At 37.1% G+C, this 20,528-nt stretch overlaps 1 protein-coding gene across 1 annotated transcript in view; it reads left to right on the top strand.

Moving 5' to 3' along the window:
• The window catches only part of DDAH1 (dimethylarginine dimethylaminohydrolase 1), a 142,157-nt gene that overhangs the window by 83,536 nt on the left and 38,093 nt on the right, over nucleotides 1-20,528 (top strand). Inside the window, 1 exon segment of the mRNA XM_068540224.1 lies at nucleotides 17,025-17,124. Coding sequence (XP_068396325.1) covers nucleotides 17,025-17,124 — 100 coding nt within the window.

Genomic DNA, 20,528 nt, shown 5'->3' with positions numbered 1-20,528 from the left:
TGTACTCTGACCCCACTGGTTTTCCTTCTGCATTTCTGTCTAACCTTTCTATTCACATTCCTCCAGACCTAAGCCCTGGTTCAGAGATGAGGGTGTCGGAACATTAACTTCCAACTCTGACATATGGAGCTATAACAGTTGTGCTTTATCTACAGAATTGAGACAGTGTAATACTTCCTGGGGTGCTTTTTGCTTTACAAATTATTATTTATAATCTGCTGTTTTCTACAAGCAGGTTGGTCTTCATGTGACAAGTGACATTTGATCAACATTCTTATCAGCCAAGATAGCAGGTATTATCAGTTAAAATAACATCTTACATATTATGTAATTTGTTGAATGGCAAGTCATGGTGTAGTCCTAGAGGAAGAAAAGTCCTCCATTAATAGTTGTTTCTACATCAGAATTTAATGAGTTTTAGTAATGTGGTCTTGTTATGCACTCTTTGGCTACTGCTTGTCAATTTTGTTATATAAGCAAATGAGTTGCTTTTAGCTGTAGCTAACAGAAAACTCAAATCTAATTGATTAAGGAAATGAAAAATCTCATATATCAGAACTCCAGGGCTCAGGGTTGGTCAATTCATCAGCTCACAATGTCATCAAGGACCCAGACCCTTTCTGTCTCTCTGCCCTATCTTGCTTGGTGGTGTTCTGTTCTCAGACCAGTCTAGTTCCAGGTACCATATCCAGACAGGACAATGTCCAAAAGAAGAGGTGGGATTATGTTTCTTTCCAGGAACCTCTCAACAGACTTCTCCTTAGTGGCCAAAATTAGGTCATTTGCACCAGTCCTTGTTGCCAAGAGAGATGGAACTGCCACGACTGACTTAGACTAGGAGATACCTGAAGGGATATAGCATTATTAAATGAGATAATCCATGTAAAACCACCTACCATAATGCTTGGCACTTAGAAAGAGCTTAGTAAATTTTACTAAATGATGACAAATTAAGTCTGTGGCATTTAAATTGTAAAAGAGAGCCAGAGTTATGAGTAGTTAAGAGGTAGATTCCTCAGACCTTGGTGATACTGATCCTATGTTGAGGAGATGGCACCTGGAAAGCCCATCTGCGGTGCTGGGTTGTAGGACAAAGCCTCAGATTTTTAGAAGAGCACAGAGAAGGACTCTACTCACAGGAAGAGACTGGGATAAGTTACTACAACAGGACTCTGGGGAAAAGAATCCAAGCAGCACCCAGGTATATGGTTTAAAATGGGACAAAGCATAAAGAATGACTTAATGCTAAGTCCCAGAGCATTGGCCTGGAGCTTGTTAGATCCTCCTTTTTTCAGGTCATGATTGATCCTGGTTATTGGGTGGGGATGAACCCAAAGTTGATAAAATCTCCTACACTTTATATGGACATGAGAAAGCATGCAGAGGTTAGCAGCAAAGCAGGCCTGACATCTGTCTTTACATAGGAAAGGCATTATCGAAGTTCTACATAGTATAATTTTTCTCACTGCTGTCAGGTAAAAAGCAGTACCTTGGGTTACTCAAAAAAAAAATAAAATAAAATGTAAGTATCATAAGTTAGCATTGACACACATACACCTTGTTTTCTAGATACAGTTTTTCCCACTGCAGCAGAATCCTTGTGCTCATCTCTGAGGTTCCCATTCTTCTTGGATTATTTATTTATTTGTTTGTTTATTTGTTTATTTATTTATGGCTACATTGGGTCTTCATTGCTGCGTGCGGGCTTTCTCTAGTTGCAGAGTGGGAGCTCCTCTTCGTTGTGGTACACGGGCTTCTCATTGCAGGCCTTCTCTTTGTTACAGAGCATGGGCTCTAGGCACGGGGGCTTCAGTAGTTGTAGCACACAGGCTTAGTTGCTCCAAGGCATGTGGGATCTTCCTGGACCAGGGCTCGAACCCGTGTCCCCTGCATTGGCAGGCAGATTCTTAACCACTGCGCCACCAGGGAAGTCCCTTTCTTGGATTTTTTAATCCACTTTTGGACCAGTCTTCTCTTTCCCCAGCATCCATATACCCAGCCTCTTGCTGCTTCTTTTTTTTTTTTTGCCTCTCAGCTTGCAGGATCTTAGTTCCACCACCAAGCATAGAACCCACATCCCCTGCAGTGGAAGCGTGGAGTCCTAACCACTGGACTATCAGGGAATTCCCCAGCCTCTTGCTTCTGATTGAATTGGGTAAATACCAGAATACTTAACTCATGAATAACCATCTGGAGTGTTTTCAGTAAACTCTTGGGAGGTAAATAGAGTTACAGTTAGAGTCACATTTATGAATGCCAAAAATTGTTTTGCGACTACAACTCTTAGAAATCTAGAGCTGGAAATGACCTCATTCTTAAGCTCTGCCCCCTCATCTTACAAATACGGAAACCAAGATGCTAAATATCCTGGTTTAATTTTTAGAAATTGTCACTGGAAATAAATGAGTAAGTTTAGAAATCCAAGAAATCAATGGGAAAAAATGCAATGGATATTTAATAATCTGTGGGAAAAGAGATCAGTTTGTACAATAACTGTTTGTAACAGTTATTATTACAAAAGTTCAATAAGAGGGACATGAACTAGGTGGTTACAAAACTTTCATACATGTTGACCATCCTGTAAATACCATGAGTTCCCAGAATAATCACAGAATTAATGACATTTGCTTAAATGATAACTTTTGAAGATTTTAATGTATTAAATAATTTCCAGTTCTATTGACCATTTTCCTAATACAGTAAGCCCTTCCTTAATTTTTCATGGACTAAGTTGAGCTGTTTATAATCTGAAGATCATCCAGAAACCCTTTTTGTTTCTAAGAAAGAATTCCAAATGACCCACCAGCAGGAACAGATAACTACTATTATCATTTTGATTTCTGAGCTTAAATGTTACTTCCTCAGAGTGACCTTCCTTGACCCACTGAATCATGTACCCCTCTTATTTCTCAAAGCACACTATTGTTTTCCTTCATAGCCCTTATCATAACATATAACTGTATACTGACTTGTGTGACTCTTTAATGTTTGTTACCCTGAGGGCACTATATAGTAGGGGTCATGTCTGTTTTTTGATGGCCACTGACCACTGTCTATCATGGTGTCTAGCTCACAACATACACTCAATATCTACTGAATGAATGAAACAAAATAAGATTGGAATAGCCCAAGGCACAGTTTTGCTTTGTATTACTATTTACACATATAGTTTTTTTTTACATATATACTTTTATCATTTTAATTTTTATGAGCATGTATTAGATTTGTAACAGAATTGCAACTTGTTTTTTTTTCATTTTAAAATTTAGTTGTACAGCATTTCAGTAAATAATGGATTAAGGAAGTTGGTGGGTCTGTAACCCTAAACTTATTTAAAACATTGTTTTCTTGGAAATTTCTTAGGAACATTTTAAGAATTAGTGCCCCATATTCTGAACAAACAACTTGGAAATGAACATTTAGTTCAACATTTGCTTCTGATCAAAGGCCTTTTGAAATACATTTTTAAAAAAATCTGTTTTAATTTGGGGGTTTCTCTATTAGTTTTCTACTGCTACCATAAACATAGCATTAAAAGAACACCCATTTATTATCTCACAGTGTTTGTAGGTTGGAGGTCTGGGCACAGCGTACCTGGTTGTCAGCTGGACTGTTTTCTCATCTGGAGCTTAGGTCCTCTTCCAAGCTCATTCAGGTTGTTGGCCGAATCCAGTTCCTTGGGGTTGTAGGACTAAGGACCCTGGGTTTTTGCTGGCTGTCAACTGGGAGTTGCTGTCAGTTCCTAGAGACCACCCTGTAGACCCCCTCCATAGGCAGTTCCCAACATGGCTGTTTGCTTTCTTCCAGAACAGTAAGAGAACATCTTTCTGACTTCCTCCATCTCTGACCTTTAAACCCTCTTTTAAGGGCTCACCTGACTAGATCAGGCCCACCCAAGATAATCTCTCTTTTGAGTAACTCAAGTCAACTGATTAGGGACCTTAATTACACCTGCAAAATATCTTTACCTGTGCCATGAAATGTAACCTAATCACAGGAGTGATATCTCATCATATTTACAAGTCCTTTTGACACTCAAAGGGAGAGATTTGTACATGGCATGTACATCAGGAGGTAACCATCTTGGGTACCATCTTAGAATTCTGCCTACCATACTTCCCAATGTGGCAGAAACTCTTCTCAGAATCTCTCCAGAGTGATTGAATTGGTTTGGAATGTGTATGGTGTCTTGGTTTGAAGTGTGTCTACACGTCCATATGCTTTTGTAATCTCACTATAATTAAAATTCGTTGTTGACTATTTAAAGCGTTTTTTTTGCAAATAACTCCTCATAATCTGATCTAGAAATTGGAAGGATGAAGTAATGGCTCCTCAAATTCAGTAGCCTTAGTTTGTATATGCTTAGGAAAACAAAATTTAGGATCTTTAGAAACCAAACCTAAGTTGACATTGCTGAAAATTTGTAGCTCTGTCCCTGCCTTCCTCCAGAATACCTTAGTTCACATTTTTGTTTAAACAAATAGATTAAAGTGAACATACTATGTTTTTAAGAGTATTGTAGATTCTCACAGTCATTTCTAACATTAATTTGCATTTTAATGCACAGTAGATAGCTAAATTATCTTTTTGTTAGTGACAAATTGTATAACAAAGAAGAACACAAACTTCAGAGTAAAGCTAAGTTCAAAACTCAGCTCTGTTGCTGTAAGGCTGTGGACAAGTCACTACCCTGCCTCAGCTCCCTCATCTGCAAGACAGAAATAATGTTTGTACTTGTTTCATTGGATTATGAAGGTTAGATAAGTTGAATATGAGTTCTTAGTAGAGTATCTGGCACATAGGGGGACTATATGGATGTTTGCTATTATATTGCTAACTAAATCCCTCCTAAGAGCTTTTTCCTAAAATTATAATATAGAAGAGAATTTCAATATGTTTTTATTTAGGAATTTTTAAGTTTGAGTCATTTAGTATGCTAAACCTCTCTTTGATCTTTTTTTTTTTTAGTAGTTTTGGTTAATTTTAGTAATTTCATTAGCACATATAGAAAAGTTAAGGAATAAACCAGTGAACAAATCTAAGGCATCCCAAAGTTGAAGGGTGGTTATTAAAATGCACGCTATCCTTGGTGAACATTCTTGGTGGGACTTATACATTCCTGTTCATATTACTTAGCGTTTTCTATTATACCACACCTTAGCATCCTAGGGCCCTAATGTACAGAAATTTCATCCATCTCTGATATGAAGAGATCATGGAATCCAGAGTCACCTTAGCATAGGACCGTCTAATACCCAGTAGACTTAAATATGCAGAGTTGGAAAAGAGAAGACATGAGCTTCAATTCTGATGTGGGCTGTGCTCTATGATATGACCTCAGGAGAATCATGATCACAAAGTGCAGTGAAGATGAACATGAACATGGGCATGGGCTCAGGAAGCTTAACTCAAGTCAGTCAGCCTCCCTTAGCCTCAGTTTACTCATATGTAAAATAGGTATACCAATGCATACCCTTCCTACCTTTTGGAGTTATTCTGAGCATCCCAACAAATATTCTATTTTATTGTCACTATATATTCATAAGATATATCTGCCCTACTACATCGTTAACTTCTCAGGGACACGGACTATGGTTTTCTGGGTTTTTTTTTTAATCTTTGCAGCTTGGTTTTTTAAAAAGTTGACATCCACTAAATGTTTATTGAACTTGAAATGTTTGTGTTTTTTTTTAAGTTTCTGTTTCCCATTTTAATTACTGAAATCTCTAGCAATGACAAAACTGTCACATAGGACAGTAAACGTATACCGTAATTCAATCGAACTTCTTGGAAAGAACACATTTAGCAATCTGGGATAATACAGAATGACAGGAAATATAACGTGATTCAACACTGGTTCTTTTAGTCATTTCACACAGACATCATGTTAATATTAGACCAAGGCACAAAACATTTAGTGCATAAACCAGTTTCTTTTTTAAGATCTATCATTTTTATCTTCTTTTTTTCTTTCTAATCAGCATTTTATTTTGGAATAATTTAAATTTACAGGAAAGTTACAAAGATAGCCCAGAGAGTCCTATATACCTTTTACTCAGCTTGCCCTAAAGTTAACATCTTGTATAACCATTTGTCAGAACTAGGAAATTAATGTTGCAACAATACTCTTAACCAAACTATAGACTTTATTTGATCTCACTAGTTTTTCTTTTTTCTTTTTTTCTTTTTTTATACAGCAAGTTCTGTTAGTCATCCATTTTATACACATCTGTGTATACACGTCAATCCCAATCTCCCAATTTATCACACCACAACCGCCACCACCCACCGCTTTCCCCCCTTGGTGTCCATACGTTTCTTCTCTACATCTGTGTCTCAATTTCTGCTCTGCAAACTGGTTCATCTGTACCATTTTTCTAGGTTCCACATATATGCTTTAATATACGATATTTGTTTTTCTCTTTTTGACTTACTTAACTCTGTATGACAGTCTCTAAGTCCAACCACGTCTCTACAAATGACCCATTTTCGTTCCTTTTTATGGCTGAGTAATACGCCATTGTATATATGTACCACATCTTCTTTATCCATTCATCTGTCGATGGGCATTTAGGTTGCTTCCGTGACCTGGCTATTGTAAATAGTGCTGCAATGAACACTGGGGTACAAGTGTCTTTTTGAATTATGGTTTTCTCTGGGTATATGCCCAATAGTGGGATTGCTAGGTCATATAGTAATTCTATCTTTAGTTTTTTAAGGAATGTCCATACTGTTCTCCATAGTGGCTGTATCAGTTTACATTCCCACCAACAGTGCAAGAGGGTTCCCTTTTCTCCACACCCTCTCCAGCATTTGTTGTTTGTAGATTTTCTGATGATGCCCATTCTAACTGGTGTGAGGTGACACCTCATTGTAGTTTTGATTTGCATTTCTCTAATAATTAGTGATGTTGAGCAGCTTTTCATGTGCTTCTTGGCCATCTGTATGTCTTCTTTGGAGAAATGTCTATTTAGGTCTTCTGCCCATTTTTGGACTGAGCTGTTTATTTTTTAAATATTGAGCTGCATGAGCTGTTTATATATTTTGGAGATTAATCCTTTGTCTGTTGATTCATTTGCAAATATTTTCTCCCATTCTGAGGGTTGTCTTTTCGTCTTGTTTATGGTTTCCTTTGCTGTGCAAAATCTTTGAAGTTTCATTAGGTTCCATTTGTTTATTTTTGTTTTTATTTCCATTACTCTAGGAGGTGGATCAAAAAAGATCTTGCTGTGATTTATGTCATAGAGTGTTCTTCCTATGTTTTCCTCTAAGAGTTTTATAGTGTCCGGTCTTACATTTAGGTCTCGAATCCATTTTGAGTTTATTTTTGTGTAGGGTGTTAGGGAGTGTTCTAATTTTATTCTTTTACATGTAGCTGTCCAGTTTACCCAGCACCACTTATTGAAGAGACTGTCTTTTCTCCATTGTATATCCTTGCGTCCTCTGTCATAGATTAGTTGACCATAGGTGTGTGGGTTTATCTCTGTGCTTTCTATCTTGTTCCATTGATCTATATTTCTTTTTTTGTGCAAGTACCATATTGTCTTGATCACTGTAGCTTTGTAGTACAGTCTGAAGTCAGGGAGTCTGATTCCTCCAGCTCCGTTTTTTTCCCTCAAGACTGCTTTGGCTATTCGGGGTCTTTAGTGTCTCCATACAAATTTTAAGATTTTTTGGTTCTAGTTCTGTAAAAAATGCCATTGGTAATTTGATAGAGATTGCATTGAATCTGTAGATTGCTTTGGGTAGTATAGTCACTTTCATAATATTGATTCTTCCAATCCAAGAACATGGTATATCTCTCCGTCTACTTATATCATCTTTGATTTCTTTCATCAGTGCTGTATAGTTTTCTGAGTACAGGTCTTTGACGTCCTTAGGTAGGTTTATTCCTAGGTGTTTTATTCTTTTTGTTGTAATGGTGAATGGGATTGTTCCCTTAATTTCTCTTTCTGATCTTTTGTTGTTAGTGTCCAGGAATGCAAGAGATTTCTGTACTTTAAGTTTGTATCCTGCAACTTTACCAAATTCATTGATTAGCTCTAGTAGTTTTCTGGTGGCATCTTTAGGATTCTCTATGTATAGTATCATGTCATCTGCAAACAGTGACACTTTTACTTCTTCTTTTCCAATTTGTATTCCTTTTATTTCTTATTCTTCTCTGATTGCCATGACTAGGACTTCCAAAACTATGTTGAATAATAGTGGTGAGAGTGGACATCCTTGTCTTGTTCCTGATCTGAGAGGAAATGTTTTCAGCTTTTCACCATTGAGAATGATGTTTGCTGTGAGTTTGTCGTATATGGCCTTTATTATGTTGAGGTAGGTTCCCTCTACACCCACATTCTGGAGAGTTTTTATCATAAATGGGTGTTGAATTTTGTCAAAAGCTTTTTCTGCATCTATTGAGATGATCATATGGTTTTTATTCTTCAATTTGTTAATATGGTATATCACATTGATTGATTTGCATATAATGAAGAATCCTTGCATCCTTGGGATAAATCCCACTTGATCATGGTGTATGATCCTTTTAATGTGTTGTTGGATTCTGTTTGCCTGTATTATGTTGAGGGTTTTTGCATCTGTATTCATCAGTGATATTGGTCTGTAATTTTCTCTTTTTGTAGTATCTTTGTCTGGTTTTGGTATCAGGGTCATGGTGGCCTCATAGAATGAGTTTGGGGGTGTTCCTTTCTCTGCAGTTTTTTAGAAGAGTTTGAGAAGGATGGGTGTTAGCTCTTCTCTAAATGTTTGATAGAATTCACCTGTGAAGCCATCTGGTCCTGGACTTATGCTTGTTGGAAGATTTTTAACAGTTTCAATTTCACTACTTGTGATTGGTCTGTTCATAGTTTCTATTTCTTCCTGGTTCAGTCTTGGAAGGTTATACCTCTCTAAGAATTTGTCCATTTCTTCCAGGTTGTCCATTTTATTGGCATAGAGTTGCTTGTAGTAGTCTCTTGGGATGCTTTGTATTTCTGCGGTGTCTGTTGTAACTTCCCTTTTTCATTTCTAATTTTATTGATTTGAGTCCTCTCCCTCTTTTTCTTGATGAGTCTGGCTAATGGTTTATCAATTTTGTTTATCTTCTCAAAGAACCAGCTTTTATTTTTATTGATCTTTGCTATTGTTTTCTTTGTTTCTATTTCATTTATTTCTGCTCTAATCTTTATGATCTCTTTCCTTCTGCTAACTTTGGGTTTTGTTTGTTCTTCTTTCTCTAGTTCCTTTAGGTGTAAGGTTAGATTGTTTTTTTGAGATTTTTCTTCTTTCTTGAGGTAGGCTTGTATAGCTCTAAACTTCCCTCTTAGAACTGTTTTTGCTGCATCCCATAGGTTTTGGATCATCGTGATTTCATTGTCATTTGTCTCTAGGTATTTTTTGATTTCCTCTTTGATTTCTTCAGTGATCTCTTGGTTATTTAGTAACGTACTGTTTAGCCTCCATGTGTTTGTGTTTTTTACGTTTTCTTCCCTGTAACTGATTTCTAATCTCATAGCGTTGTGGTCAGAAAAGATGATTGATATGATTTCAGTTTTCTTAAATTTACTGAGGCTTGATTTGTGACCAAAGGTGTGATCTATCCTGGAGAATGTTCCGTGCTCACTTGAGAAGAAAGTGTAATCTGCTGTATTTGGGTGGAATGTCCTTTAAATATCAATTAAATCTATCTGGTCTGTTGTGTCATTTAAAGCTTGTGTTTCCTTATTAATTTTCTGTTTGGATGATCTGTCCATTGGTGTAAGTAAGGTGTTAAAATCCCCCACTATTATTGTGTTACTGTCGATTTCCTCTTTTATAGCTGTTAGCAGTTGCCTTATGTTTTGAGGCGCTCCTATGTTGGGTGCGTATATATTTATAATTGTTATATCTTCTTCTTGGATTGATCCCTTGATCATTATATAGTGTCCTTCTTTGTCTCTTGTAATATTGTTTATTTTAAAGTCATTTTGTCTGATATGAGAATTGCTACCCCAGCTTTCTTTTGATTTCCATTTGCATGAAATATCTTCTTCCATCCCCTCACTTTCAGTCTGTATGTGTCCCTAGGTCTGAAGTGGGTCTCTTGTAGACAGCATATATATGGGTCTTGTTTTTGTATCCATTCAGCGAGCCTGTGTCTTTTGGTTGGAGCATTTAAGCCATTCACGTTTAAGGTAATTATCAATATGTATGTTCTTGTTACCATTTTCTTAATCATTTTGGGTTTGTTTTTGTAGGTCCTTTCCTTCTCTTGTGTTTCGCACTTAGAGAAGTTCCTTTAGCATTTGCAATAGAGCTGGTTTGGTGGTGCTGAATTCTCTTAGCTTTTGCTTTTCTGTAAAGCTTTTGATTTCTCCATCGAATCTGAATGAGATCCTTGCTGGGTAGAGTAATCTTGGTTGTAGGTTTTTCTCTTTCATCACTTTAAGTATATGCCACTCCCTTCTGGCTTGTAGAGTTTCTGCTGAGAAATCAGCTGTTAACCTTATGGGAGTTCCCTTGTATGTTATTTGTCATTTTTCCCTTGCTGCTTTCAATAATTTTTCTTTGTCTTTAATTTTTGCCAATTTGATTACTATGTGTCTCGGCGTGTTTCTCCTTGGGTTTATCCTGTATGGGACTCTCTGTGCTTCCTGGACTTGGGTGGCTATTTCCTTTCCCATGTTAGGGAAGTTTTCAACTATAATCTCTTCAAATATTTTCTTGGGTCCTTTCTCTCTCTCTTCTCCTTCTGGGACCCCTATAATGTGAATGTTGTTGCGTTTCATGTTGTCTCAGAGGTCTCTTAGACTGTCTTCATTTCTTTTCGTTCTTTTTTCTTTATTCTGTTCTGCAGCAGTGAATTCCACCATTGTGTCTTCCAGGTCACTTATCCGTTCTTCTGCCTCAGTTATTCTGCTATTGATTCCTTCTAGTGTATTTTTCATTTCAGTTAGTGTATTGTTCATCTCTGTTTGTTTGTTCTTTAATTCTTCTAGATCTTTGTTAAACATTTCTTTCATCTTCTCGATCTTTGCCTCCATTCTTTTTCCGAGGTCCTGGATCATCTTCACTATCATTATTCTGAAGTCTTTTTCTGGATGGTTGCCTATCTCCACTTCATTTAGTTGTTTTTCTGGGGTTTTATCTTGTTCCTTCATCTGGTACATAGCCCTCTGTCTTTTCATCTTGTCTATCTTTCTGTGAATGTGGTTTTTGTTCCACAGACTACAGGATTGTAGTTCTTCATGCTTCTGCTGTCTGCCCTCTGGTGGATGAGGCTGTCTAAGAGGCTTGTGCAAGTTTCCTGATGGGAGGGACTGGTGGTGTGTAGAGCTGGGTGTTGCTCTGGTGGGCAAAGCTCAGTAAAACTTTAATCTGCTTTTCTGCTGATGGGTGGGGCTGTGTTCCCTCCCTGTTGGTTGTTTGGCCTGAGGCGGCCCAACACTGGAGCCTACCCGCACTCTTTGGTGGGGCTAATGGTGGACGCTGGGAGGGCTCATGCCAAGGTGTACTTCCCAGAACTTCTGCTGCCAGTGTCCTTGTCCTCACGGTGAGACAGAGCCACCCCCCGCCTCTCCAGTAGACCCTCCAACACTAGCAGGGAGGTCTGGTTCAGTCTCTGTGGGGGGGTCACTGCTCCTTCCCCTGGGTCCCGATGTGCACACTACTTTGTGTGTGCCCTCCAAGAGTGGAGTCTCTGTTTCCCCCAGTACTGTCGAAGTCCTGCAATCAAATCCCGCTAGCCTTCAAAGTCTGATTCTCTAGGAATTCCTCCTCCCATTGCTGGACCCCCAGGTTCGGAAGCCTGACGTGGGGCTCAGAACCTTCACTCCAGTGGGTGGACTTCTGTGGTATAAGTGTTCTCCAGTTTGTGAGTCACCCACCCAGCAGTTATGGGATTTGATTTTATTGTGATTGTGCTCCTCCTACCATGTCATTGTGGCTTCTCCTTTTTCTTTGGATGTGGGGTATCTTTTTTGGTGAGTTCCAGTGTCTTCCTGTTGATGATTGTTCAGCAGTTAGTTGTGATTCTGGTGTTCTCACAAGAGGGAGTGAGAGCACGTCCTTCTATTCTGCCATCTTGAACCAATCTCCTTGAACTTGAAATGTTGATCAAATGAGAAAATACATGTGAAAGCATGATGTGAACATTAAGTATTGTTACAAAATCAGCCAAATGTACTAGTCCAAGTGGCCATAGTGACCAAAGATGTAATGATTAACAAAGGACATTAAGGTGGCATAAACAAATGAAAGTTTGTGTCTGACCAGGATCAACACAGTGTAATTTCGATGCAAGTTCCAAACCAGGTGTGTCATGACATGCTGGAGACATCACATCCGCTTCTTGAGTGGCTTCCTCAGCATTATCCACATGTCATACTTAACATTAAACAGCCAAACACAGTCAGTGACAAGTTGAGAAAATGAAACCATCTCACTACCAACAAAGCTATGTTGCTGCTATTCAGCTCCTCAGAGGTAGATCAGAGTATGGATAGGATGACAGGATAATTTTAAAGCTCTTATAATATGATTAGTTAGAAGGGACTCAGAACATCTAAATGGATGGGCATTGAAAACGTACTAGTAATAGTGTTGACAGCACAGCTCCCAGCGCAGGGCAGAACTGTGGGTGACTGAGATTTGTCGGCTGTGGACAGGCCAATGCCAAGGGCCTCATTTGCAGTCAGAACATCTGGCAGCCCACTGAGCAGAAGCAGCTAAAGGAAAGTGGCTTGGCAAATGGAGGTGCAGGTTCTTAATGGAGCGCAGCACAGAACTGTTCATCAGGCCCTGTGAGCACATTCACAGCATCCAAAGGGAAGATGTGAAACATTCAAAGTGGATGTTGTTGAAAATATGCAACAAAGTCAACTTTGGATAGCGCTAACTGGAAAATATTGGCATCTAAATGAAGAGTATTAAACTAATTATGGTGTATTGCAGACTATTATGAAATATATTCAATAACTTGCTAATAAAACTGTGAAAGTTTTTTTGTTTTTTGTTTTTTTTTTTGGTATTTTGTGTTTGGGCGGAATTTTGCAAGAAGAAAAGGAGAGTTGGTATCAAAAGGTGTTTTATTTAATGATGAAAATGATATGTTTTATCTTTAATTTTAATTTTTTTTGAAAGGTAGCCAGAATCCAAAGCACTGAGTTAATTTAGGGCAAAATAATAATGATACCAGCAACTACTGGTTTTGAACACAATGTGTCAGGTGCTGAGCTAGGTGCTTTATGTGTATTAGTTTATTTGTTACTCACATAATCCCCATTACAAAGAAAACATTATCCCACTTGCAGATTAGGAAACTTGGGCTCAGAGAAGTTAACTCATCCCAAGTCATATTGTTAATAAGTGATAGAGCCTGTATTCAAATCCCCAGTTCTCTCCATCCACCATGAGAACCCAAAAGGAGTGAAATGAGAAAGCAGGATGATGACATAAACATGATAGGACAAATGAGGGAAAAGAAATGAGAGCTGTAAAAGAAAGTAAGAAGAGAGTAGAACAGAAAAGGTGAGAAAAGGAGACCAGGCATTGAGAAGGAGAGGGAATTCTTTAGACAAGCCCAAGTGTAATGTCTTCAGTAACTGTAATCATTCTGTATCATCTTGACTGACACTCTTTTGAGTCCTGTGGGACATCTTACCAGACAGGCCCACTTCCCACCTTGTGTATTACCTCCAGAGGGCTATTTCAAAGCAGAGATTATACAAGAAATCTACCATATAGCCTGACAACTTCCAGTAGCTGGAAAGAAATCAGATTGGAATGATTTAAATTTAAATGTGTCCTCAATGTATGTGCTCTGACTTTACACTGGCTTTGCAGAAAAGACTAATTTTAATTCACTAGAAAGCAGATGGGATCTGTCATGGGGTGGTAAAAAACAAGAAACTCATCCAAATGTAAGAGAAAACAACAGCTTTTCCCTTGTGGGTCAGTTTCATAGTACAAGTATTTGTCACTGGGTCCACACAAGCTGGTTTTCATCAAAATAACAAAAGTCATATCTAATATTTATTGAGTAATTATCATGTGCTAAGTGTTTTACGTGTATTTAATGTACAGGAGGAGCCTAGGAAGTTGTTACTATTATGACTAACCACCCATTTTAAAGATGAGAAAACTGAGGCTCAGAAAGTTAAACAACCTAAGGTCACTTGGCTAATAAGTAGCAGAGTTGTGATTTGAACCCAAGGCCCTGGATCGTAACACTACGCTATACAGACATTCCCAGGAGTGACTGTGAATGTGTAACCCCAAGAACTCTACATTTTTTAACATTTGTACTCCAGAAAACAAAGAAAGGGAGTGAGGGAAGAAGAAAAGAAAAAGACAATTACCTCAAAAATAGTACCCACTCTAGACATATGGGTTGGAAGCGGCAGGGGTGGCCTGAACCCCCTGTGGCCAGGGAAGGAATCTGTAGCAAAGGGTGGGAGGAGAAAAGATGGGACAAAAAGAAATGGAAGTATAAAGTTTAAAAAAAAAAAAAGAAAAGAAAGGAAGAATGCATGTAGAGTGAAAAGGGAAGGAAGAAGTTCTTGTAAATTTTTTAGAATAGAGTATGAAAATAATATAGTTAAGTTTAAATTAAGGTTGTTTCTATAATTTGCCCTTTTTGTTTCTAATTTCATGGGCTAAAATGACCCATTCAACTCAGCCTTTGGGATTAATACTATTTGTTCTGACAGTTTCTCTCTACCCTGAGTAATGCTAATTTCCACTCTGCAAGATTACTGTCTCAGTGAAAGGTGGGTGTGTTTTTGACCTTTTTTTTTTTTTCCTCTTGAAGCTTAATTAAGTCAACATTAACCATAGCCATGTAACCACAGAATGGGCAGTTTCTTGAAGGCTCATGGTTTGGACATTTTCCAGCAAAAATTCCCACTTCTATAATTATATTTAGTGTTCTGTTTACCTGAATAGCTGGCTTGTTATGGGACCGTGTGTCAGGGCAACACTGGGCCTTGTTTGCAGCCGAGTTTGTCTGCTTCATGGAACCCTTGTGCCAAAGAGCGTGCGGTTTTCAATGGAGCTGAGCCTCTGGGTTCAGCCTCTCTTGTTTCTTCTTCAGAAATTTCATCAGGGTTAGCATTGCACATCTGATGCCATATGGTCCTGCAATTCTCAAGACTGTTTAGTTAGTGTTTAAAACATTTTTTAACTTGTCCATACCCTTAACTCTGAAAGTAATAGTATTACCCGTGTTTGTGGTATGTACCTACATAGATGTGACTGAATTTGTTTATACAGATGTGACTGAAATTTTTTGTTTGTTTATATAGATGTGACTGAATTTTTTTTTTAAGTACGGCCCTTACACAAAAGCCAGTTTTTTCATGTCAGTGCAGCTGTTTTAACTTTTAAGAAACCGCAAGAATTTTATCCCTAAAACATTAATTTCAAAGACATAGGACCTATAAAGAAGTGCAATGTTCCTGAAACTGGTATCTGTTAATCTCCCTACTTCTCTTCTTTTTGAACTGTTAATTAAGAGTTGAATAAAGTTCCTGAGTTATTACATATAAACTTTTCATGTTATTGCTGAATTCCTAGTAATCTCTGAAATGTTAACTTATAACGGAAGCAGTGGCATTCATAATAGAAACAAAAGGTAACAGTAGCTCAGTTCTCATGATTTCTCTAAACTCAGTGAATTTTCCATGGACACAGAAGCAGATGCTGGAAGGAAGCAGTTGTGTGTTTTTTCCTGGGTTCACTGTAGCCCAATGAGTCATGGTAGATATTGTTTTCCTTCTTTTTTATGCTATAGCAACGATTTCACTTCCTGTTACATAGGAAAACCTATTCTACTGTTTAAAAGAGGTCACTAGATGTATTTATTACTTTAAGACCATTTCATCCATGGAAATAATTTTTTATTATTCTGAATCACTCTGGCTTGTGGAATTTTTACACGAGTTCCAGGACAAGGATGAGATGATATATTTATTTTATTTTGCATTCTCTTTAATTTTTTTGACTGCATGAATGTCAGGCTTGCTGTCAAAGTATTTCCATGTTTTTATTACTTTAGAAGTTACTCTGCTATATTTATGTCTCCTAAGCTCTTCTTTGACGACTTCACTATGTGTACTGGGCATGCTGTATTTTGGCAGAACTTTTACTTTTCCCAGTGTCATGTGATCTCGTTTTTCCCTAGTCCCTGTTCATGTCTTCTCAATGTAGACCTTTACCATGTTAAAAGTTATACAGACCTTCAGAAATATTTAAATTGTTTTGTTGAACTGCTGGAAGGACTTCAAAGGGCATTTGTTATGCCTTACATTTTTTTCTTGTATTAATGTAAACCTTACTACAAGTGTTCCCTAGTTTGGCCCAGGATATCTCTGTGCTTTAGACTGTACCCTGGGATCATAGAACGATCCCGAAATTCATTTTCAGGTATTCTTTGGTTTGATTACAATTATTGTATTTGTTAATCACCTCTAGAGACCTAGGTTAAATTTAAATAACAGTTCAGATTTACAGAGAAGCCTTAGATGTTCTGACATTTTAGAAAATATTTGAATAGAAAACAGTGACTCTCCAATGGGCTGAGATTTCAAGTTATTGGTTATTGTCATTGATATTCCTTCCACATATTACTCTGTGTGTGCAATTCTGACTGAATGGCTGACTTAAGATTTAAAATTAAATCTTCTGTTTTTCTGGGACGGGTAGGAAGGTTGGATGTTCTGCCTCCCGCCTCTCTTGACTCTTGTGCCCTAATTAGTCACACCTTCAACGGTGTCCTCTAAGCAGTCAGACTCCAACAGAACGAAAGGAGTATAATATTGACTCGATGTTAGACTAGAAGGAGACAAAATGGACAATTCCTAATAGATAATTTCTTCTCTTGCAAATGATCATGGCTGGTCCAAACTATACTACACACATTCACAAATTCATTAGGGTGTGCATTGTATATGTGTATGTGTGCACATGGGGGCATAATTCAGTGTTCTGAACTTTTAGATGATTGGTTTTCTTGTTAGAAAATGGTAGAATATTAATCTGAATCATTTTATTTTCAACAGGCTGACATGATGAAAGAAGCATTAGAAAAACTTCAGCTCAACATAGTAGAGATGAAAGACGAAAATGCAACCTTAGATGGTGGAGATGTCTTATTCACAGGTACAGTTGTACTTACTTTTTCCTATCTAAAAATATTTCTAATACCTGGCCTATATCCCCTTGTTTAATTATAGTTTTTTTTTTAATTACCAAAGTAAGGGTAATTTGGAAAATACAGAAAAGCACAAAAGAGAGAAAATTAAAAATGACCTTTCATTCAAAGATAATCATTTCAATATTTGGGTTATTGAATACTTTTTTATTGAATATTAAAGTACCTTTAGTACTCTTCTATGCACGTATTTTCATATTTTTACACGTTATCAGTATATACATTTCATTTTATAGGTTGTGTCTACTGTGTTCTACAACATTAGTTTATGGGTTGCATAGCTTTGCATTGTGTGACAGTATATCTGGGCTGTATTTGAAAGACTCTTAATTCAAGATGTGTCATTTACAAATAATTTTCTTCCCAGATGGCAAGATAGATTTAAATACTTTTCAGTGCAGATTGGCTTGGCTTAATGCCAAATGAATAATAGCAGAACTCAACAAAATATAAACAGCTGATATTATTATTGATTTAACTGAAATCAGTTTTTATACTGCATATAATATAGCTACTAAAGAAATGATAATTTTAGCATTTAACCTTTCCAACTCTTTATGATCATATTATTATTGTTTTGTAAAGTCATGTGCTAAAATCTGGGTCACCAGATTCATTCTAGTTATACTGATAAACAAGACAATCAATAATAATTTTTAATTGATAATGAGAGTTTATTTTCCCCTACTTGTCAAAGAATAAATACCTGTTTCACAGATGTAGCCCTAACAGCAGAGGCTGGTCCCCAGAGATTTGGGAATGTAGACCCATGTGGCCCACTGAAAGCATGGAGCTTCTTGGAAGTCTAATATTTTAGCTGATGTGAATTTTGTATCGAATCCCATGTATATAGACAAAATATAGCCATCTTCATTTTAATATAAAAATAATGTTTTGTATAACTTACATTTTGAAAAAATTAATGTTCCTGGAGGAGGAGGAGTCTTTATCCTGGGACATTTGCATAGTTCCTTGCTTGGTGTCACATACTTGTGGGTGGGGACTGTGTCACCGAGCCCCAGGGGGTGCCATTTTTATCATAGGTTTGTGGAAAGCCTCCCCTGGAGTTGTGCCCTGCACAACCTGTGCCACCACTGTCACAGGCAATGGGCCTGCCTCTGGGGTTTGATGTGCACACCCACTGAGCCATAAGAACACAGAACAAGGGGTCAGAGAGACGTACGCTGCATTCTCAGCTCCAGTTGTGTCCAAGCCGACTCAGGCATTCTTTGAATCTGCCTAGTAAGTTCCGCTTAGAATATTCTTTGTGTCTCCCATTGATGGCACTTTTCATTCTTTTTAGTAGCACAGAACAACAGTCTGTTTCTCTTAAGAAAATAGGCTTTTGTGAAAAGCTAGATGTGTTACTCACACTTCCTTACAATAAAATTCTTTTTTACCAGAACATAGCTGTATAATAAATAACTTGCTGTGAGCAGGTACTGATGCTATTTGAAGAATGATTTAAAACAAGCTGTATTCACAGCCATTTAGTTATCTCAACAGCTGAGCTGAACAAGATTCCCTAAAATCTTCTCATTGTTTCGGCAAAGCTTAGGAACCTCTTCCATTGGTCAAAGGTCTTTCCACAGCATCTCAAGCCTAATGTTTTTCCCATAACTTCTAATTAGGTACTAAGTATTGAGGTTTGCCTTGGACACTATCTGTAAGCTTTGTTTTGGTAATATTCAATACTTATTACCTTAAAAGTTATTTTATTGAAAACTGAGATAGTGTTGTGATATTAAGATCTTTATCTGCTTGGCTCCTCATTCATACCTAATGTGTGATCCTAGCTTCTATTTCCTACTTCTCGATTTTTTCCCTTTTTTAAAATTGTAGTAAAATATATATAACATAAAATTTGCCATTTTAACCATTTTTCAGTGTACAATTTGAGTGGCATTAATTACATTCACAACACTGTACAAACATCACCACTCAATTTTTAGATTACGCAGTTGAGTAAGAACCAAAATCTGGAGCGCTTCCCATACACTCTGTGTCTTCTTCCTTCTGTAACTCAGAGCTTCAATAATAATTGATCAGGAAATGGACAGAAGGAAAGAGGCTTCCAACTCCAGTTCCGCTGGGAAATCTGTCAGTCAAGCAAGCAAGCAGCTACTGGTAGAAGTTGTTTCAGTCCTATTTCTCTGAAATAGACAACATCAACTTACTTCTACTTTCATTTATTTATTTTTGTGATATATGGAGCATATAAAAAAGAGTTATAAAATGTTTATGTACAGTTTAAAGACCAATAATAAAAATGATCACCTGAGTACCTAACACCTGGTGTAAGAAATAGAACATTGCCAGGACCATGGAAGCCCCACTCCCAAACTTTCTCTCCTCCCAGCTTGAGGTAGCCTGAATTTTGTGTTAATCACTGTCTTGTCTTTCTTTGAGTTTTACCTCAATATATGCATTCCTAAAATTATATGTTGTTTAGTTTCGCTTTTCTTACGGCTTGTATAATTAGGATGATACTGTATGAACTCTTGTGTGATTTTTCTGCCGTTGATCTAACTTGATCCGTGTAGCTGGAGTTCATTCATTTTCACTGCTGTGTGGAATTCCATGGTAAGAATACCGAACAATGTATTTATTCATTTTACTGTTGATGTATGTTTGAGTGCTTTTCAGTTTTTGTCTACTATCTTCAATGCTGCTATGTACAGTCTTGTGTGTGTCTCTTGGGGACGTGTATAAGAGTTTCTCTAAAGTAAACAGCTAGAAATGGAATTTCAGGTGACGAACTCTTATTTCGATTCAATGATTATATGATTTTTTTCTTTAATCTATTGATGTGGTTAATTACATTAATTGATTTTCTGATATCAATGGTCAAAGTTTACATCCCTGGGATGAAATCAAACTTGATCAAGATATATACTCTTTTTATTAGTGTTGTATTTAGTTTGTATTTAGTTGTTTAATTATCTAAACAATTAGATAATTGTTTAAGATTTTGTTTCTGCGGCCTATAATTTTTCTTTTTTGTTATCCTTGTCTGGCTTTGGTTGAAGTTATGTTAACCTCATATAAAATGTATTAGGGAATATTTCCTATGTTTCTGTTCTCTAAAATCAGTACAACTTTAATTGTGCATTCCTTGAACTTTGGTAGAACTTACCTACAAACAGGCCCTGTGGACCTGGTGCTTTCTTTGTGGGGAGATTTTGAACCAGTTCTGTTTCTGTAATGATTATATGACTATTGAGGTTTTTCTGAGCCAGTTTTGGTGAGTTTTGTTTTCTGAGACTTTATTTATTTTATCTAAGTTTTTTAAATATTGGCTATAAAGTTATTCATATTTTCTTAATATCTGTTTTAAGTTTCACGACAACTA

The sequence above is a fragment of the Eschrichtius robustus genome, chromosome 3 (genome assembly GCF_028021215.1).
Source record: "Eschrichtius robustus isolate mEscRob2 chromosome 3, mEscRob2.pri, whole genome shotgun sequence".
Classification (NCBI taxonomy): Eukaryota; Metazoa; Chordata; class Mammalia; order Artiodactyla; family Eschrichtiidae; genus Eschrichtius; species Eschrichtius robustus.
This window is presented reverse-complemented; position numbering and strand designations above follow the sequence as displayed.